Genomic DNA, 18,074 nt, shown 5'->3' on the forward strand with positions numbered 1-18,074 from the left:
GATTGTTTAGCAGAAAAAAGTGCAAAATCATTTTTTTTTTAAAGAATATTTTGTCATTTTCCTAAGTGGGGCAAGAAAATGAACTAACGTCAGGTCGTAGTCAAGCTGATATCTTGCACAGGCTGGCTGAGTTGGTGTTCACCTGCGAATGGAAACATGTTCTTCTTAGAGAGACAAACACATCACCCCCTGGAGTGCTGTGTGTTTATAGGTGTGTAATCAGGTCCTGTTCTCACCTCAAAAAATACATGCATCTAATCACTCCCTGGAGTGCTGTGTGTTTATAGGTGTGTAATCAGGTCCTGCATTTCACCCCTGGAGTGCTGTGTGTTTATAGGTGTGTAATCAGGTCCTGTTTTCAAAAAATACATGCATCTAATCACCCCTGGAGTGCTGTGTGTTTATAGGTGTGTAATCAGGTCCTGTTCTCACCTCAAAAAATACATGCATCTCAAATCAAATGTATGTTTCACGTACACATGGTTAGCAGATGTTAATGTGAGTATAGCGAAATGCTTGTGCTTCTCGTTCCAACAATAACCAACGAGTAATCTAACCTAACAATTCCAAAACTACTACCTTATACACACAAGTGTAAAGGGATAAAGAATCTCATCACTCCCTTCAGCCCTCAATAGTAGGACAGTTTGGGAATGTAATACACAATGGGAATTTGATATGGCTTATCAATGTTTGAGAGTCACGTCTATGATTTAATTTGTAATTGTACTGATACTAATCTTAGTCCTTGGATGGAATATATACAGCCTCTAAATGCTTAGCTCAGCATCCCACGGTCAACCTTTAGCGGTCTGAATCCCCAAAACAACCATTGTTTACTGCATACAGTTCACTGGACACAGCACGTCATTTCAACTTTGAAATTTGGTTGAGATGTTGATCAATGTGATTTCAACCTTTATTCACCCACTCAAAGAGAGCCAGAAGTTTGTTGAATTCCTAATGTGTTATCACTATGCTTTCAACCATCTAAAAGCACAACCAAATTCCAATGGAAAAACAATGTCCGATTTTTGGTTTAGTTATCATCTCAACGTTGTTTCCATGTCATTTCAATGAAATTACAGTGAACCCACGCGGAATAGATGTTGAATTGACATCTGTGCCCAGTGGGAAGATTTGTCTATGTTAAAAATATGTTACAATGTTGACACAATCCTGTGGTTGAAATTTCACCCTCAAAACAACAGTTTACTTTGATTACTTTTTTCAAATCCAATGTAGATTCCACATCACAATACGCTGACAAATTACGTTGGAACAAAGTTGATTCAACCAATTTGTGTCCAGTCGGAGGCCTCCTAACCCTACTCCCACCACAGCACCTGTTGCTCCAGGCTTTACCCACACATGACAATATGGTATAGGAAACCTACAAAATAACAGCAAGAACCCCCTCTGCAGTTTAGAAAATGCTGTCATAATTCTGTGCTGATAAACATTTACAACACATGTTTAACATTTGTACATTTCCTATCCTATTCCTATGCCTCTTGTTTCTCAGAAACAGGCAGACGGACTCTGACTGGGAGGTCAATTGTGCTTGGCATAATAACTAAGGACTAGTTTCTTAGAATCCTGTTGTGGGCAGGGACGTGATTTAGCTTTTAAAGACATTTTTCCCTTGGGGGGCGGAGCAGGACCTGTTCTACAAGTCCAGGTCACCTATAGGATGTGATCTCATGTCCCTCATTTACTATGTTGTGTGTCCTTAGCTGTCAGTCCAGTGTCTGTTCCTGGATGTGAGAGAGCTGGCAGAGAGCTTTCCTCAGGAAAGAGTAGATGCTACAGCACTGCTGAAAGATATTTCCTCCACTGTAAAGGGAATACACCACAGTAGTCTCTAGCTACAGTGCAGGAGTCAGTCATGGCGCTGCGCCCACGGGCTTCCTCCCAGCCTGGGAAACCTTCGTTCTTACAGAGCCCCAAGGTGGTCATGGCTCTGCGGCCCAGGGCCGTGTCCTCTCACTCGGGCTCCATGCTGGAGGATGAGCTAACCTGCTCTGTGTGCTGCGAGATCTTCAGGGACCCTGTGGTGCTCAAGTGCACCCACAGCTTCTGCCGGGCCTGCCTGCAGCAGTTCTGGAACCAGAAGAAGGCGAGGCGCGAGTGTCCCGTGTGCCGCAGGAAGTGTTCCCTGACGGAGCCCACAGTGAGCCTGGCTCTGAAGAACGTGGCCGATACCTTCTTCAGGGAGCAGAGGAGCCATGGCGAGGCGGGCGGGGGGCCAGACAGAGGGGGCGTCCCAGTGAAGTCTGAGGCAAAGTGCCACACACACGGGGAGGTGCTGAAGCTGTTCTGCCAGGATGATGCCGAGGTGCTCTGCTGTGTGTGTCACACGTCTAAGAGGCACCAGGGCCACTGTGTGATCCCACTGGAGGAGGGGGCCCAGGAGCTCAAGGTTAGAATGGCTTGTCTCATATCATTCAGTTTTGGATGGTTGTGTAACCCTCTTTTATGGAGTTGCAAATATTGTATTCTGTCAGAATCTTTTAATTTCACAGTTTCTATTCAGATAGACTACTTTATATTGACCATATTACCTTGAAAATGTATTCTTAATCCAGCTTGTTTTAGCACCAGTATAAAACTTGAAGCAGTACAGTCAGCAATCAAACATAACTATTGTGAAACATGATTGTTATTGATGTGCCACATTTCACAACAGTGACATTTCGAAAGGGAGCCGGAGCCTTTGATACTGTATCTGCTAGTTGGATAAAAACAAAGAAAAGAAAACTACACATTGTAAGGTGATATGGGAATGCTTCCTTACACGGTTACACCGTATGCTAGTGCAAAGCACTGGCAGCAATGTTTCACCTAACCCTTACCTGGCGATACTTTTTAATTCTCGATTCAGAATAAACTATTGTAAACGTCTGCAGTTGCAGACGGTACTCCAAAAACCATAGAATGTGGTGTCACCCAAAAAATATCACCAAAATATCCTGATTAGGGTTAAACAGCAGCCTATGACCTCCGCTGAGCTTTGGCTCTGCCGTTGACGTTCGTGTTTACATGGCTACATTTGCTTGAGCTAAACCTCCAGACGCTCTTACACACTTCACAGTTGTATCTCTAAAAACGTTCCCCCCCCCCTCCGCTCCCTCCCTCAGGAAGAAATGAAGAAAGAATTGATCCCTCTGAAGAAGAGCCTCCGTGGCCTCTATGAAGCCAAGCAGGAGTGTGATGACACAACTGTGCACATCAAGGTATCAACAAACAGGGTGTCTGAAACCGTGGGACATCAGCAGATCCCAACACACTGACACTGATGTTTAGCTCACACACTGTTAGTCTGTAAACAGTTGGAGGAATGCCTTTGAAAAAGCAAACCCTTGAAAATATGGTCCTATAACTTGTGTACAGTATATCCTCATGTGGACAAAGCAGTCAATATGCTTTGTGCCTTGTATTTGAGCAAGCAATACAAGTGCCTGGTGTTTGACCAAGCAATTTCCCCTTGAGGGATAATAAAGTTATTTTAAATTGATTGAGTTTATCACACAAATCAGAAATCAGACATGTCTAGGTTGTAAGAGACTTTGTTGTCAATGGCTTGCCTACCAAAACAATGTTTTGACAAATGTCTGCACTTGTGTGCCTCTGTTCTAGAGTTCTATATAAGATTGTATCTCTCCTATGACCCGTTTCTCCTGTTTGGCCAGAGCCAGACCCAGCAGACAGAGAATCACATCAGAGAGGCGTTTGAGCAGCTCAGGCAGTTCCTTCAGAATGAGGAGGAAGCCAGGATAGCTATTCTACGGGAGGAAGATGAGCAGAAGAGACATCTGGTGAGGAAGAAGACAGAGGGCATCACGGCAGACATCCTCACCCTCTCTCATGCCATCATCGCTATTGATAATGACATAGCCTCCAGTGATGCTCTTTTCCTCCAGGTAAGAAGAATATGAACTTTTATAAACCAGCAGTATTAACAGTACAAACAATTACAAAACATGTGTCTTGTTCTATTTTCAGAACTACAGAAACACAAAGAAAAGGTAAGTGTTTTGACTTGAGTACCTAATACCCTTATAATGTAATGTACCAAACTCCAACTAGAACTAAGTGGCTGTTATATTGTTGTAGAGCTGTGATACCTCAGAAGGGTCCAGAGGAGATCTCCGGTGCTATGATCAACGTGGCGAAGCATGTCAGCTCCCTCAAGTACAAGGTCTGGGAGAAGATGGTGGGGCTGGTGGAGTACAGTATGTATAGCAAGACTACAGTCGTCTGTTTATGCTCCAGTCTTTGGCTTGTTGGGTGTCTAGCTAGATATAACTGCATCAACTAACGTTCTAGTGAACTTCTACTAACTCGTATAGATGTACGCTAATTCATTTATTACTAGATCCACAACTTGTAAATATTTTCTAAAACTGTTTCCATCACTAAAGCCCTTTTCTCCATCTCCCAGCTCCTGTGACTCTGGATCCTAACACGGCCTACTCCTGGCTCTCTCTGAACAAGGACCTGACCAGTGTGACCAACAGTGGTCATGTGCAGGTGCTCCCAGACAACCCAGAGCGTTTTGACCACTTCGTGTTCGTCCTTGGCTCTGAGGGCTTCACCACCGGCTGCCACGCCTGGGAGGTAGAGGTGGGGGACAAGGACGACTGGATGCTGGGTGTGGTCAAGGAGTCCATTAACAGGAAGGGACGGATCTCAGGCTGCCCTGAGGGTGGCTTGTGGATGATCTCCCACTGCGAGGGTGAGTATATGGCCGTGACCCGGCCACGCACCCATCTCAAACTGACAGGGGAGCTGAAGAGGGTCAGGGTGCAGCTGGACTACGAGTCTGGGGAGGTGACCTTCTCCAACCCTGTTAATATGATGTCCATCTACACCTTCAATGATTTCTTCACTGAGAGGATGTTCCCCTTCTTCTGCCCTGGAGCCAACATCAACGGCAACAACCCCGGCCCGCTGAAGATCTGCCCGGTCAAAGTGGCTGTGTGGAACAGCGCCACCTGGTGATGAGGAGGGGTTCTGACGGCAGCATTCAAAGAGAGTGGAAGCTGTGCATCCAAGGCACATATCCAGCCTCAAGACACATAGGTAATGGTGTAGTGAAATGTTTGGCACGGTGTGTGTGGAAAACATTTTGTAAGATCTTTTTGAGATTTTTTTTGATTGCCTTTTGACTTTATTGATAGAAGAAATGAGATCCTGATTATTACCGGAAGACTCCATTTGACAAGGGCTTTTGTGCCATGTTATGGAATGTGTAGTAAAGTGTGAGATGAATGAAGATATTCAATACGACACAATGAATATTGCAATTCCTGTATATAAATGCCCCAAAATGTTTGTTTTTTTCTTCTCAATTGAATAAACTTTGGGGGGGATACCACTTGATTTTACTCATGTTTATTTGATGCGTATTTATAGAAGTTTTATGGAATGTTTATAAAAGATTCTCCAGTGTTCAGTACAATCCAGTGAGTTTACCAGGGCATGACTTTTCCCTCATAGTCCAGGAAGACTCCAGTCTGTTTCTCAGTAAGGGAGTCCATCACGCTCAGGAGTCCTTCCACACTCCCTGGAGCATCGATCGCCCCCTGGTGGTCATAGTAAACACATACAGTGGGCAGAACAAGTATTTGATACACTGCTGATTTTGCAGGTTTTCCTACATACAAAGCATGTAGAGGTCTGTAATTTTTATCATAGGTACACTTCAACTGTGAGAGACGGAATCTAAAACAAAAATCCAGAAAATCACATTGTATGATTTTTAAGTAATTAATTTGCATTTTATTGCATGACATAAGTATTTGATACATCAGAAAAGCAGAACTTAATATTTGGTACAGAAACCTTTGTTTGCAGTTACAGAGATCATATGTTTCCTGTAGTTCTTGACCAGGTTTGCACACACTGCAGCAGGGATCTGGGCCCACTCCTCCATACAGACCTTCTCCAGTTCCTTCAGGTTTCGGGGCTGTCACTGGGCAATACGGACTTTCAGCTCCCTCCAAAGATTTTCTATTGGGTTCAGGTCTGGAGACTGGCTAGGCCACACCAGGACCTTGAGATGCTTCTTACGGAGCCACTCCTTAGTTGTCCTGGCTGTGTGTTTCGGGTCGTTGTCATGCTGGAAGACCCAGCCACGACCCATCTTCAATGCTCTTACTGAGGGAAGGAGGTTGATGGCCAAGATCTCGCGATACATGGCCCCATCCATCCTCCCCTCAATACGGTGCAGTCGTCCTGTCCCCTTGATGTTTCCACCTCCATGCTTCACGGTTGGGATGGTGTTCTTGGGGTTTTACTCATCCTTCTTCTTCCTCCAAACACGGCGAGTGGAGTTTAGACCAAAAAGCTCTATTTTTTTCTCATCAGACCACATGACCTTCTCCCATTCCTCCTCTGGATCATCCAGATGGTCATTGGCAAACTTCATACGGGCCTGGACATGCGCTGGCTTGAGCAGGGGGACCTTGCGTGCGCTGCAGGATTTTAATCCATGACGGCGTAGTGTGTTACTAATGGTTTTCTTTGAGACTGTAGTCCCAGCTCTCTTCAGGTCATTGACCAGGTCCTGCCGTGTAGTTCTGGGCTGATCCCTCACCTTCCTCATGATCATTGATGCCTCACGAGGTGAGATCTTGCATGGAGCCCCAGACTGAGGGTGATCTTGAACTTCTTCCATCTTCTAATAATTGCGCCAACAGTTGTTGCCTTCTCACCAAGCTGCTTGCCTATTGTCCTGTAGCCCATCCCAGCCTTCTGCACTCCTACAATTTTATCCCTGATGTCCTGACACACTCTCTGGTCTTAGCCATTGTGGAGAGGTTGGAGTCTGTTTGATTGAGTGTGTGGACAGGTGTCTTTTATACAGGTAAAGAGTTCAAACAGGTGCAGTTAATACAGGGAATGAGTGGAGAACAGGAGGGCTTCTTAAAGAAAAACTAACAGGTATGTGAGAGCCAGAATTATTACTGGTTGGTAGGTGATCAAATACTTATGTCATGCAATAAAATGCACATGAATTACTTAAAAATCATACAATGTGATTTTCTGGATCTTTGTTTTAGATTCTGTCTCTCACAGTTGAAGTGTACCTATGCTCAAAATTACAGACCTCCACATGCTTTGTAAGTAGGAAAACCTGCAAAATCGGCAGTGTAACAAATACTTGTTCTCCCCACTGTTAATGGTCAGCCTTTGTGGCAGTAGTGGTATTAGACTTTTATTGGGCCATGACTAATCAAAGCCTTTCAAATGTTGTTTTGACCCCACCAGATAATCAAAACAGAACATCAGACCAAAGCCCAGTTGTAGGCTTATGCCACGACCCACTATTGGGTTCTGACTCCTGCTCCAGATGGACTACTTGGACAACACTGCTCTAAGGTGCTTAAACATAGTTCATTACATCCTTTCCCACCCTGAGGTCAATGAACTCAATAGAAGCACCCTGCCAGTCAGACTCACCCCTTCTCCACCCTGACAGTCAGACTCACCCCTTCTCCACCCTGCCAGTCAGACTCACCCCTTCTCCACCCTGCCAGTCAGACTCACCCCTTCTCCACCCTGCCAGTCAGACTCACCCCTTCTCCACCCTGTCAGTCAGACTCACCCCTTCTCCACCCTGACAGTCAGACTCACCCCTTCTCCACCCTGCCAGTCAGACTCACCCCTTCTCCACCCTGCCAGTCAGACTCACCCCTTCTCCACCCTGTCAGTCAGACTCACCCCTTCTCCACCGTGTCAGTCAGACTCACCCCTTCTCCACCCTGCCAGTCAGACTCACTCCTTCTCCACCCTGCCAGTCAGACTCACCCCTTCTCCACCCTGCCAGTCAGACTCACCCCTTCTCCACCCTGCCAGTCAGACTCACCCCTTCTCCACCCTGTCAGTCAGACTCAACCCCTTCTCCACCCTGCCAGTCAGACTCACCCCTTCTCCATCCTGCCAGTCAGACTCACCCCTTCTCCACCCTGCCAGTCAGACTCACCCCTTCTCCACCCTGCCAGTCAGACTCACCCCTTCTCCGCCCTGCCAGTCAGACTCACCCCTTCTCCGCCCTGCCAGTCAGACTCACCCCTTCTCCGCCCTGCCAGTCAGACTCACCCCTTCTCCACCCTGCCAGTCAGACTCACCCCTTCTCCGCCCTGCCAGTCAGACTCACCCCTTCTCCACCCTGCCAGTCAGACTCACCCCTTCTCCGCCCTGCCAGTCACACTCACCCCTTCTCCACCCTGCCAGTCAGACTCACTCCTTCTCCGCCCTGCCAGTCAGACTCACCCCTTCTCCGCCCTGCCAGTCAGACTCACCCCTTCTCCACCCTGCCAGTCAGACTCACCCCTTCTCCGCCCTGCCAGTCAGACTCACCCCTTCTCCGCCCTGCCAGTCAGACTCACCCCTTCTCCGCCCTGCCAGTCAGACTCACCCCTTCTCCACCCTGCCAGTCAGACTCACCCCTTCTCCGCCCTGCCAGTCAGACTCACCCCTTCTCCGCCCTGCCAGTCAGACTCACCCCTTCTCCACCCTGCCAGTCAGACTCACTCCTTCTCCACCCTGCCAGTCAGACTCACCCCTTCTCCACCCTGCCAGTCAGACTCACCCCTTCTCCACCCTGCCAGTCAGACTCACCCCTTCTCCACCCTGTCAGTCAGACTCAACCCCTTCTCCACCCTGCCAGTCAGACTCACCCCTTCTCCGTCCTGCCAGTCAGACTCACCCCTTCTCCACCCTGCCAGTCAGACTCACCCCTTCTCCACCCTGCCAGTCAGACTCACCCCTTCTCCGCCCTGCCAGTCAGACTCACCCCTTCTCCGCCCTGCCAGTCAGACTCACCCCTTCTCCGCCCTGCCAGTCAGACTCACCCCTTCTCCGCCCTGCCAGTCAGACTCACCCCTTCTCCACCCTGCCAGTCAGACTCACCCCTTCTCCGCCCTGCCAGTCAGACTCACCCCTTCTCCGCCCTGCCAGTCAGACTCACCCCTTCTCCGCCCTGCCAGTCAGACTCACCCCTTCTCCGCCCTGCCAGTCAGACTCACCCCTTCTCCGCCCTGCCAGTCAGACTCACCCCTTCTCCGCCCTGCCAGTCAGACTCACCCCTTCTCCGCCCTGCCAGTCAGACTCACCCCTTCTCCGCCCTGCCAGTCAGACTCACCCCTTCTCCGCCCTGCCAGTCAGACTCACCCCTTCTCCGCCCTGCCAGTCAGACTCACCCCTTCTCCGCCCTGCCAGTCAGACTCACCCCTTCTCCGCCCTGCCAGTCAGACTCACCCCTTCTCCGCCCTGCCAGTCAGACTCACCCCTTCTCCGCCCTGCCAGTCAGACTCACCCCTTCTCCACCCTGCCAGTCAGACTCACCCCTTCTCCACCCTGCCAGTCAGACTCACCCCTTCTCCACCCTGCCAGTCAGACTCACCCCTTCTCCGCCCTGCCAGTCAGACTCACCCCTTCTCCGCCCTGCCAGTCAGACTCACCCCTTCTCCGCCCTGCCAGTCAGACTCACCCCTTCTCCGCCCTGCCAGTCAGACTCACCCCTTCTCTGCCCATGTCAGTGCGGACCCAGCCCGGGTACAGGACCGCAAACAGGATCTCATCCTTCCTGAACTCCTCTGTAGTGCAGAGCGTCAGCATGTTCAGACCAGCCTGAGAGGAGAGGAAAGGAGGAGCAGGAAGGGAGGGAGGCTATTAAAGAGGAGAGGATACAGGACAATAGATTGGATGTAGAGCCATGACTACGGAATGAATGAAAAGGTCAAACTCATCAGAATGACATGTATTCCATTCCATCCATTACAAAGAGTCCGTCCGCCGATTTAAATTGACACCAGCCTCCACTGACATGGCTGGGCTAACCCGACAGGGAATATAATGTGATGGGAGAGGCTGTGTTATGACAGGCAGGGTAACAGAGGTCTATTTACTTTGCTGATGCCATAGGGAAGAAAGAACACATCTCCTTGACGGTTGCCATGGAGGCCACCATGCTGGAAATGCTGACCACAGCTGGCTTACTGCAGGACATTCCTGGTTTCCCACTGGCTGTGGCTGCTGACTGCAGATAGAGCAGAAACTCCTTATGAGAGTGACAGGGACAGCGAGGGAGACAGAGAAAACAAAAATGATGAATCATTCTTCAGTATTCTGCACCTTTTGGTTGCAGACATTCGGGAAAAAAAATACATTTTGAATGTCCTCTAAACATATCTGTATGTGTGTTTTTCTGGCTCTCTGCCCTCACCTTAGTGATGTCCATAGGGCCCAGGATGTTGGTGTTGAATGCAGCCTGTATTTCCTGGGTACTTGTGGTCTGCATGGTGCTGTGAGTCAGCATCCACTTGTTGTTTACTAGCACGTTGAGCCCAGCCTTCCCCACCAGACTACTGGCTGACTCCTTAATGCTGCAGGGGTCTGTGGCGTCTGGCAGACACAGAGGAGAAAAAGTCTGTCAGTCAACCGCTAGACTAAACCCAGATCTGTTTGTGCTGTCTTGCCACCCCTAACTGTAAATGTCCTGAAAGCACAAACAGATCTGGGGCGAGTCAACCCCAGTATCCAGTCTAACATCCCAGCTGGCCAGCTCAGAGTAACCTGGCACTCTGCCATGTGATTCATACAGTACAGGCTATACAAGTGCATTCTGTGACTGGTGAGATTGACAACAGTGCCATTAATAGGCTCAATAATCCTAGTGCTAGAGCGTGAAGAAACAGAAGAATGGAACAGAGCGAGTACTCACCAAGACGGACGACAGTGATGACATTGGGGTGCTTCTTTGCCAGGTCTCGCAGACCCTTAAACACAAAGGACACATTGTTGGTTAGACACAGAAAATACATCTCCAGGAAGGCTTTATTTTCTATCTTTGCTCAGTAGAGTTTTCCTTATTCAGTGGAGTTTGCCTTCAAGCAGAGCCATGTATTTAGAGAGTTGGGCCATTGAGGTTTGTGCATTATGATGCATTTACATGACACTATTTCAACATTCTAAGGCAGCCATGTGAGCACCCTTTTAACAAAATATGGGGAATATTTAATAATCACTATGCACTGCACACTGCCCTATCCCATCTGGACAAGAGGAATACCTACCTAAGAATGCTGTTCATTGTCTATAGCTCAGGATTCAATACCATAGTACCTTCCAAGCTCATCATTAAGCTTGGGGCCCTGGTCTGAACCCCGCCCTGTGCCACTGGGTCCTGGACTTGCCTACGGGCCGTCCCCAGGTGGGGAAGATAGGAATTTTTCACTTCGCTGATCTTCAACACAGGGGCCCCACAAGGATGCGTGGTCAGCTCCCTCCTGTACTCCCTGTTCACCCATTACGGCGTGGCCAATCACGCCTCCAACTCAATCATCAAGTTTGCAGACCACACAACAGTAGAAGATCTGATTACCAACATGGAGGAGGTGAGGGCCCTGGCGGAGTGGTGTCAGGAAAATAATCTCTCCCTCAACGTCAACAAAACAAAGGAGCTGATCGTAGATTTCAGGAAACAGGAGAGGGAGCACACCCCTATCCACATCGACGGGATCGCAGTGGAGAAGGTGGAAAGCTTCAAGATCCTTGCCATACACATCACTGACAATCTGAAATGGTCCACCCACACAGACAGTGTGGTGAAGAAAGCGTAACAGAACCTCTTCAACCTCAGGAGGCTGAAGAAATTAATCTGGGCCCCTAAGACCCTCACAAACTTTTAAAGATGCATAATTGTCGGGCTGTATCACCGCCTGGTACGGCAACTGCACCACCCGCAACCGCAGGGCTCTCCAGAGGGTGGTGCGGTCTGCCCAACACATCACTGGGGGCACACTGCCTGCCCTCCAGGACACCTACAGCACCCGATGTCACAGGAAGGCCAAAAAGATCATCAAGGACATCAACCATCTGAGCCATGGTCTGTTCACCCCGCTACCATCCAACAGGAGAGGTCAGTACAGGTGCATCAAAGCTGGGACTGAGAGACTGACATCAGCTTCTATCTCAAGGCCATCAGACTGTTAAATAGCCATCACCAGCCACCCGGTTACTCAACCTTGCACCTTAGAGGCTGCTGCCCTATATACATAGACATGGAATCACTGGTCACTTTAATAATGGAACACTAGTCACTTTAATAATGTTTACATACATATATACTGTATTCTATTGTACTGTATTTTAGTCAATGCCACTACGACATTGCTCATCCTGATATTTAAATATTTCTTAATTCCATTCTTTTACTTTTAGATGTGTGTGTATTGTTGTGAATTGTTAGATTTTACTGCACTGTTGGAGCTAGAAACACAAGCATTTTGCTACACCCGCAATAACATCGTCTAAATATACTGTATGTATGTGACCAATAACATTTGATTTGAATTAAATAAGGCTATGTAACTGAATGTCTAGAATTAAAACAAAATACAACATTCTAAAAGTTGACCCAACCCTCTAAATACATGGCTCTGCCCTCTAAGACATAGCTGCCCTAAGAACAACATGGAATCATGAACACTCCAATCTCCTCTCTCTGCTCCAGCAGCAGCAGCTCTGCTCTCACCTCAGCTCTGAGCCCGTCTAGGTCTCGGCAGCAGGCTAATAACTGGCGGACCGGCCAGGGAGACTCCACCATCTGTTAACCATCTCCAAACCCAGGCCTCGGTTGGCCCCCGTGATCAGGACGCTGCATGCTTCAGCTGCCATTTCTTCTTGTTTCAGTCTCTGCCTCGACATGGGAGTGTGTGACTGTTCAGGGCTCTTCCTTCTCAGCCCATTTATAACGTCAATTATTTTCATTGAGTGTTTATTCTGTAGCCTCACCACACCCAGTCCACATTAGCTTGTGCATATGAGGTATGCTGAGACACGTGTGTGTGTGTGTGTGTGTGTGTGTGTGTGTGTGTGTGTGTGTGTGTGTGTGTGTGTGTGTGTGTGTGTGTGTGTGTGTGTGTGTGTGTGTGTGTGTGTGTGTGTGTGTGTGTGTGTGTGTGTGTGTGTGTGTGTTTGCGTGTTTGCGTGCGTGCGTGCGTGCGTGCGTGCGTGCGTGCCATGGGCAGAAGGAGTTGTGTATGGGAAATTAAGGATGTTAATACCATACCTGATGGTTGCAAATGAAATAGAACCCACTGGGCACTCCCTGGTTGAATCAACATTCTTTCCATGTCATTTCAATGAAATGACGTTGAACCAACGTGAAATAGACATTGAATTGAGTCTGTGCCCAGTAGGAAGTTACATAATGTAAACTGTGATGAGGGCTAAGCCAACAGCAGGCATGGGGACGCAGCCTGGACTGCAGCTAAAAGCTGTGTGTCCATCGAACAATAGAATGAGGTAATGTAAACAACTCAGCTTTGGGAGCAGATGGTGGAACAGATTCAGGGAGCAGAAGGTGGATCAGATTCAGGGAGCAGAAGGTGGATCAGATTCAGGGAGCAGAAGGTGGATCAGATTCAGGGAGCAGAAGGTGGATCAGATTCAGGGAGCAGAAGGTGGATCAGATTCAGGGAGCAGAAGGTGGATCAGATTCAGACCCTGGTTTGATCCAGGGCTGAAGGTGGATCAGATTCAGGGAGCAGAAGGTGGATCAGATTCAGGGAGCAGAAGGTGGATCAGATTCAGGGAGCTGATGAGAGGACGCTTCCCACGGCCTGGACAAACCGTCACCTGAGTGGCGCAGCGGCCTAAGGCACTGCATCGCAGTGCTAGAGGTGTTACTACAGACCCTGGTTTGATCCAGGGCTGTATCACAACCGGCAGTGGTCGGGACTCCCAAAGGGCAGCGCACACTTGGCCCAGCGTCGTCCGGGTTAAGGGAGGGTTTGGCCCAGCGTCGTCCGGGTTAGGGGAGGGTTTGGCCCAGCGTCGTCCGGGTTAAGGGAGGGTTTGGCCCAGTGTCGTCCAGGTTAGGGGAGGGTTTGGCCCAGCATCATCCGGGTTAAGGGAGGGTTTGGCCCAGTGTCGTCCGGGTTAAGGGAGGGTTTGGCCCAGCGTCGTCCGGGTTAGGGGAGGGTTTGGCCCAGCGTCGTCCGGGTTAGGGGAGGGTTTGGCCCAGCGTCGTCTGGGTTAGGGGAGGGTTTGGCCCAGCGTCGTCCGGGTTAGGGGAGGGTTTGGCCCAGCGTCGTCCGGGTTAGGGGAGGGTTTGGCCCAGCGTCGTCCGGGTTAGGGGAGGGTTTGGCCCAGCGTCGTCCGGGTTAGGGGAGGGTTTAGCCCAGCGTCGTCCGGGTTAGGGGAGGGTTTGGCTGGGGTAGGCTGTCATTGTAAATAATAATGTGTTCTTAACTGACTTGTCTAGTTTTAAAAAGTTAAAGAAGTGGAATGCACTTGGGCCAGCAGTGTGGTTCTTAGAGGGAGGTGAATGACTCATGATGACGCTGCTCATGGAATATGATATGGCTGATTTCCCTCTCAGTGACATCCTTAATCATCCTACTACTGCCACACACAGAGAGTAGAGATTGTACACACAGAGAGTAGAGAGTAGTGTGTGTAATCTAATCTATTGAGTCATTAATAACAACTGTATATTTGTTTGTGAGTGTGTGAGTAGGATAGAGTATAATAGTAGAGGCAGTGGGTTTCTGTGAGAGTAGGACAATGTGAACCAGTGTGATTAATGGAAAGTGAAGGAACCCTAATACATATAATGGTGGTCTATTTAAGCAATAAGGCCCGAGGAGGTGTGGTATATGGCCAATACACCACGGCTAAGGGCTGTTCTTAAGCACGACGAAAAGCGGAGTGCCTGGACACAGCCCTTAGCCATGGCATATTGGCCATATACCACAAACCTCCGAGGTGCCTTATTGCTCTTATAAACTGGTTACCAATGTAATTAGAGCAGTAAAACTAAATGTTTTGTCATATCCGTGGTATACAGTCTGATATACCATGGCTGTCAGACAATCAGCATTCAGGGCCCGAGCCACCCTGTTTATAATTATATATATGTTCTGTATGTTTATAAAACGCATAGGGCCGTATTCAATCTGTATCACTGAAGTTCAGCGTTACAGGACGGTTAAAATGTAAAGGCAATGTTCCCACGTTATCGGAGACTGCATTCAGACCATTAGGGGATTCATAAGGGTAGGAAAACACCTCTATTTATATGCATAGCCTTCAGAGCAGACTGGCACCAATGCAAACATATGATCACAGCAAGCCATAACTGGGGGAACAAGATACACTGGCACCAATACAAACATATGATCACAGCAAGCCATAACTGGGGGAACAAGATACACTGGCACCAATACAAACATATGATCACAGCAAGCCATAACTGGGGGAACAAGATACACTGGCACCAATACAAACATATGATCACAGCAAGCCATAACTGGGGGAACAAGATACACTGGCACCAATACAAACATATGATCACAGCAAGCCATAACTGGGGGAACAAGATACACTGGCACCAATACAAACATATGATCACAGCAAGCCATAACTGGGTGAACAAGATACACTGGCACCAATACAAACATATGATCACAGCAAGCCATAACTGGGGGAACAAGATACACTGGCACCAATACAAACATATGATCACAGCAAGCCATAACTGGGGGAACAAGATGGCATGGCAGCCAAGCCTGGCTACAGTGTGAGAGTATAATGACAGCTTTGAAAATGAATTGGAAATCAAACTGAGCCATTGAAAGAGTAGATGTATAGCAACTTTAATATATACATATTTCCATATCTGTTGAAACAGCACTGAATGAGGGCACTTCTAGTGCAGGGATGCTGAGCAGCATTCTCACCACACGGTGGCACCACCATCTCTGCAAAACCTCTGCTGGGTTTTTGACAAAGATTCACACGGCTTTCAAGACCTTGGTCTCCACATGCATGACTCTCCAACATGCATGACAATAATAGAATAGCGAGCTGGTTGAGGAGATGTGGGGAAGGGTAAACACTAACTAACTAATTAACAGAGACAGAAAGGCTGGCCTTGGCCATTTGGAACTATCCATAAAGTTACATGAATCAGTAAACAAATATTAGATTTGTTCAAGAGATACTCATCGACTGGGTCACTCCTTCAAAGCTTTTTTCTTTCTGAAGACAGTAAATGGTGTTGTAGATCATCCAGCATTAGTGTCTGCCTGCTAGCTCTCTAATTGTGGAAATTGACAGGTGATCACTGCTCTTTGACTTCCTCTGCTACTGGTGAGCTAAAAGATGAATGTGGGAACTGACGGAGAGTTAAAGTAACAGTAGGATCAGATTACAAGGTACAGAACATATTCATGAAACCCCAGATCAGCATACTGTTGGCTCGGCTGCAATCACCTCGACACACAACCACATAGAGACAGAAAAATAACAGTCATTTGGAAATGTGTTCCTTTGGCTGTCCAGATATAAATGTCAGTGTCTGGCTCATAACATACATACAGTACATGCACATACATAAATACAAATAAAAGGTCATTGAATGCACTTCTGTGTCCCCAGCTCTCCACTTCAAAAATGAAACGCTGCATAAATGAAACAAACCAGCTTGTAGAAAAGGTCCATGCATTTGAGAGTTTCTGAATACAAAACAACGTGACAGCTGTGACTGTCTGTTCAGAGTAGATGTGGAACATGTGTCCTTCCCTATAGTATATCCCCCCCCTCTCTCTTTCTCTCTTTCTCTCTCTCTTTCTCTCCCTCGCTCTCTCTCTGTCTCTCTCTCGTTTCTTTCTCCACTCACACTCTGCTGCTGAGTTCTGTTGTCTACGCTCATAAATGGGTGCTGTTCTGTGTGTCGAACCTGTGGCCCTCGGAGCGGCTGTTGCTGACCTTCCTAGTGCCCCCCTGGTTAGGCAACAGAGACAGAGGGTCTGGTCTGATCAAGTACCTGGACATGGGACACACACACCAAGACACACTTAGATGAATAATACATTTAACAAATGCTTATACGTTCTTATAACAAGTTATAAACCATTATACCTGCAGGCTTTTGTTATGAAGGGTTACCCACTTAACTTTAGTGATTTCTTCCTGAGTGAAAGTGCAAGACTTAATTTAAGTTGGACCAGTATATTGAGTGAAATTGTGTGAAATTGCCTTCTGATGGTGTGTGATTAGACTGAGCCATCAGGATATTGTGTACTCACACCACATCGTGCAGCTCCAGCCTGGTGTCAGGAGAGGGGTTGATGAGGATGTAAGACAACCTGTTGCCCTGGTCCGTCATCCCATCTGACACAGGAAGTACACACCACAAGACAGGAAATAAACATGACATGTCACAGGAACTCAAATGATACCAATTAAGTTGTTCCTTAGTAATGTTGACAACAAAAGAATAGTGGAGGAAAACACAAAGCTATGAAGAAACAGTTATTTTCCATTAGGCAGGCACAGTGCAGTGCTACATGACCACACATCCACCCCTCAGAACACATCTAACAGTACTCACTGAATCCTGTGGCTGAGAGGCCCAGGTGTTTCATGCGTGTGCGGACCAGAGAGTTGAGCTCCTGTCTCTCAGAGCGTCTGAACAGGGTCAGTCTCTGCTGGCTGATCCTCTCTGCAGCGCTTCCTGTGACCCCCTTCGACCCGCTGGGCCCCCGACCCCCCTTCCTGCTCAGCCTTCTGGCCCACTGCATGCTCTTCCGCCGGAGGAGGGGGTGGTCCGAGGAGTGGGAGGAAGAGGAGGGGGGCTCGGAAGAGGTGGAGTTGCGGTGGGGACCCCTCCGGGACAGCAGGGGCTCTCTGGGCTCTCTGGTGTCCTCGTAGTCCTCCACTGTGATGGACACCTGGGACTGAGAGAGAGACACACACACAGCTCAGACCAATATCAAGCAGCAGCTGTTTCTATTGTGAGTTGTTATTGAGTGAGTTGAGTTTTTATTCTGGGTGTTGATGTTTTATCACTAAAACATGATGATGATGTACAGCTTGGTGTCATTGACTCCTGTACATGATGATCTGTCCAGACAGGTACCTCAGAGACTGGTAACTTTTGGGCTTCAGTGCGGTAGATGCCGATGGGGATGTCACCAGTGGAGGAGCACAGTTTCTGGTAGAGTCGACCATAGGTGCGGATCCACAGGTCCTCCTCAGTGATCTTCATCTATGAG

The 18,074-nt window shown here is 48.2% G+C and overlaps 2 protein-coding genes and 1 pseudogene across 5 annotated transcripts in view; 1 reads left to right on the forward strand and 2 right to left on the reverse strand.

Moving 5' to 3' along the window:
• The first annotated feature begins 1,102 nt into the window (after positions 1-1,102).
• LOC124016538 (E3 ubiquitin-protein ligase TRIM35-like) lies at positions 1,103-5,385 on the forward strand. The gene is made up of 6 exons (XM_046332127.1): positions 1,103-2,422; positions 3,141-3,236; positions 3,693-3,923; positions 4,006-4,028; positions 4,117-4,235; positions 4,445-5,385. Exons 1-6 carry the CDS (start codon positions 1,889-1,891, stop codon positions 5,002-5,004), a joined length of 1,563 nt encoding a protein of 520 aa, XP_046188083.1. The 5' UTR covers positions 1,103-1,888; the 3' UTR covers positions 5,005-5,385.
• On the reverse strand, positions 5,203-12,687 carry LOC124016539 (annotated as a pseudogene).
• Positions 12,688-15,655: 2,968 nt separating this feature from the next.
• The window catches only part of LOC124016080 (potassium channel subfamily T member 2-like), a 110,430-nt gene continuing 108,011 nt past the window's right edge, over positions 15,656-18,074 (reverse strand). For all 4 annotated transcript variants that reach the window (XM_046331603.1, XM_046331605.1, XM_046331602.1 and 1 more), the window contains 4 exons: positions 17,939-18,067; positions 17,411-17,756; positions 17,106-17,190; positions 15,656-16,843 (listed from right to left, as the gene is read on the reverse strand). In XM_046331603.1, coding sequence (XP_046187559.1) covers positions 16,726-16,843; positions 17,106-17,190; positions 17,411-17,756; positions 17,939-18,067 — 678 coding nt within the window. In that variant the 3' untranslated portion in view covers positions 15,656-16,725. The remainder of the gene's footprint in view (positions 16,844-17,105; positions 17,191-17,410; positions 17,757-17,938; positions 18,068-18,074) is intronic.

The sequence above is a fragment of the Oncorhynchus gorbuscha genome, linkage group LG26 (genome assembly GCF_021184085.1).
Source record: "Oncorhynchus gorbuscha isolate QuinsamMale2020 ecotype Even-year linkage group LG26, OgorEven_v1.0, whole genome shotgun sequence".
Classification (NCBI taxonomy): Eukaryota; Metazoa; Chordata; class Actinopteri; order Salmoniformes; family Salmonidae; genus Oncorhynchus; species Oncorhynchus gorbuscha.